The 2,747-nt window shown below is 42.4% G+C and overlaps 1 protein-coding gene across 1 annotated transcript; it reads left to right on the top strand.

Moving 5' to 3' along the window:
* Nucleotides 1-437: 437 nt before the first annotated feature.
* PCYB_094380 (hypothetical protein) lies at nucleotides 438-2,518 on the top strand (the record flags this gene model as incomplete). The annotated part of the gene is made up of 2 exons (XM_004222553.1): nucleotides 438-869; nucleotides 1,016-2,518. The coding sequence occupies 2 exons, from the start codon at nucleotides 438-440 to the stop codon at nucleotides 2,516-2,518; spliced, it is 1,935 nt and encodes a 644-aa protein (XP_004222601.1).
* Nucleotides 2,519-2,747: the final 229 nt, after the last annotated feature.

A 2,747-nucleotide genomic window follows, 5' to 3' on the forward strand; every position in this document is an offset into this window, starting at 1 on the left:
CCTCCTATTTTGCGCTTTAAACATTTGCACCTTTAAAAAATCCTCGCTTCATTTTTGCGCTCTAACTTTCGCCTCTTAATTTACGCCCTCTTAATTTTCTCCCCCCAAAATGCTTGCCTTAAAATTTCCCTTTTTAAATTCCAAAGTGAATTCTCGCAAAAGTCACGTCCTATGAGTACAAATAAAACAGAATAAAATAACAAACCGCAGATTTTCCTGCGCGCGTAATTTTCCGGGAGGAGGAACTAAAAAAAAAAGGGCGCGCAAATGAATGTTATTTTTAAGTGAGTCTGCCTTGGGGACTTGCCTATGTATACATGCGTGTCCAAACATGCCAACATACGAACCTATGTATATGCACACACACCCACGAACATCTCCACAAACACGCATACGCATGCACGCGCAGTGCGTTGCCTGGCCAACCCAGCATTACAATGCCAACTGAAAAGAAAAACCTTGTGAATAACGTGATTTATCAGTGCCATGGGAAATTAAAGCTGTACATAAAAATAAAGCAAAGAATTACCAACCATGGCGCTGTAGGCAGGGAAGTGGATGAACTGGAAGAAGGTTATAAAAAGTGTGTAAATTCGAACTCGGCACGGTTTCGCCAAGTGGAGTGCTGCTACGATGGTGGTGCTAATGACGACGCGAAGTTGGCCAGCTGTGCCGACTGTTCCAGCGAGGATAAAATGAATAAAGACATACTAAATGGCTTGTTGAGAAGCCACGCAGAATATGGAAGTGGGTGTGTTGTCTCATTTATTAGCAACGTGAACAAATCACACACATGTAAATACAACATCGATGGGATTAAAAGGAATGACCCCGTTGACAGTCCTAGCGATGCGCAAATAAAAAACTTGGTAGATATTTTTTTAAAAAAAAAAACGAACAGAGAAGATACTCATTAAGGTATGCATTCCTCAATTCACGCAGTTGGCACGACCTTTTACAAAATTGTTGTGAGCATAGAGCGTATTACCAAAAAATAAAAAGTTGCACTTTAAAGAGCGATGAAAGAAATGTCAAAGGAAGAATTAACTGTGAGAAGGAGAAAAAAATGAATAGTACTCTAAAGAGTGAATTAAAAAAATTCAGAGAAAAAACAACCCCAGTGGAATTTTCAGACCCGCAGAAGTTGAAGGACATCCTCGACTTTGCAGCAAAAGAGGAGAGGACCGTCAGGCGGGAGGCCATAAAAAAAAGGGAACATTTCTTCTGCACATTAATCAGCATACATATTAGCAGCTCAAAAGGGGAGGATGCGCGTGTTAGGGATTTTGTGAGCGATGGAGAAAGTGACACAGCGGGGAGGAACAACTTCTTCTTCGTTAACGTTTATTGCGGGAGGAATGGTGAAGAAAAACGGGGAGAGGGACAACTGGGCGACGCGGGGGAAGGGGCTGATAGGGTCGATGCAGCTAATAGGGTCGAAGCGGCTGATACGGCCGAAGCGACAGAACTGAACATGGCGCTCGCTCAGTTGAGCAACTTCGTTAGACAACCCCTGACGGGGGAGGGCCCCCCAGTGGACATTTCAAATTTTAACAGAGTAGCCAAAATGATATGCGAGATTTACTGCAATATGGCTGACATGCACTTGAAAGTCTGCCTCAACATGTGCAGCAATTCCGGTGTGAAGGAAGAGGACGAACCGATTTTTAACTTCCTCTGCTCGGTTGATGACCCCTTGGGGGAATTCCTCAAACTGTTCATAAAGCATGTAAAGAAGTCCCAAATGGGAGGAGGCAGTTTGGGGACAAAACGCGAATATGGAAAGGACGGGGGATCCCCAGAAAAGGAGGAAACGCCACCAAAATCGGAAGCACAGAAAAGGATAGAAAATGTCCTATTTGGTACTATCCCGCTGGATGAAGAAACCAAAGCTGATTTAATAAAAGAAGTAATGAATTTCCCCGAGCAACACTTGAATAAACTCACGTCATTAAACAAAACGCTGCAACATAATTATACCTTTTTTAAGGAAAGGGAAAAAAATTTGCACAGTAGCATTGCGCGCATAGTGGAGAAACAAAACCAAATAATGAAACACTATGAGGAGGAGGAAAAAAAACGAAAAAATGAAATAATTCAAATTCTTCGAGAAATATCATTCGTTAGTGAACAAAATATGGAAATAAAAAATGAAATAGAAAACCATAAAGGGTTGAATTTGAGATATGGAGAAATCGAGAAGGATAGACAAGAGCAGCACTTGAAGAAATTCCAGTCAGTTCATACTATCCTCGACAGGGAGTTCGAATCGTTCCTCAAGTTTAGGAACGAGTCCTTAGTAAATACCGAGTGGGCTGGAAAAAGGGAGAAAAAAGGAAGCGGTGCTGAGACATCGAACAACAAAAGAGAACAGCGAACTACCTGTGACGATAACTCCACTTCGCAAGCTGCCATAAAAGACATCCGCAAAAAGCAGGAGGAGCAATACTTGAAAAATTTAAACGAAGCGATGAACCATGCGGAGAAAATATTTCGGGAAACTCAGGACGTGAGGTAATCATCGAGAGAAATTCCCCCGAGTTTTGTATCCCCCAAGAACACGGCGTGGAAAATGATGAGGAAATTTCTTCCTCAGATGGATGCACAATGGCGCGGTAGCTCCAAAAAGGGAAGAGGTGCTTCCCGTTTTTGTGAACAAAAGATTGGCGCACATCTGCGGTGCACACCTGTGAGTGCATTTGTTTCCCCCCGTTCGTGTTACATCATACATCATACATAATACTATT

This window comes from Plasmodium cynomolgi, chromosome 9, assembly GCF_000321355.1.
Source record: "Plasmodium cynomolgi strain B DNA, chromosome 9, whole genome shotgun sequence".
NCBI classification, from domain to species: Eukaryota; Apicomplexa; class Aconoidasida; order Haemosporida; family Plasmodiidae; genus Plasmodium; species Plasmodium cynomolgi.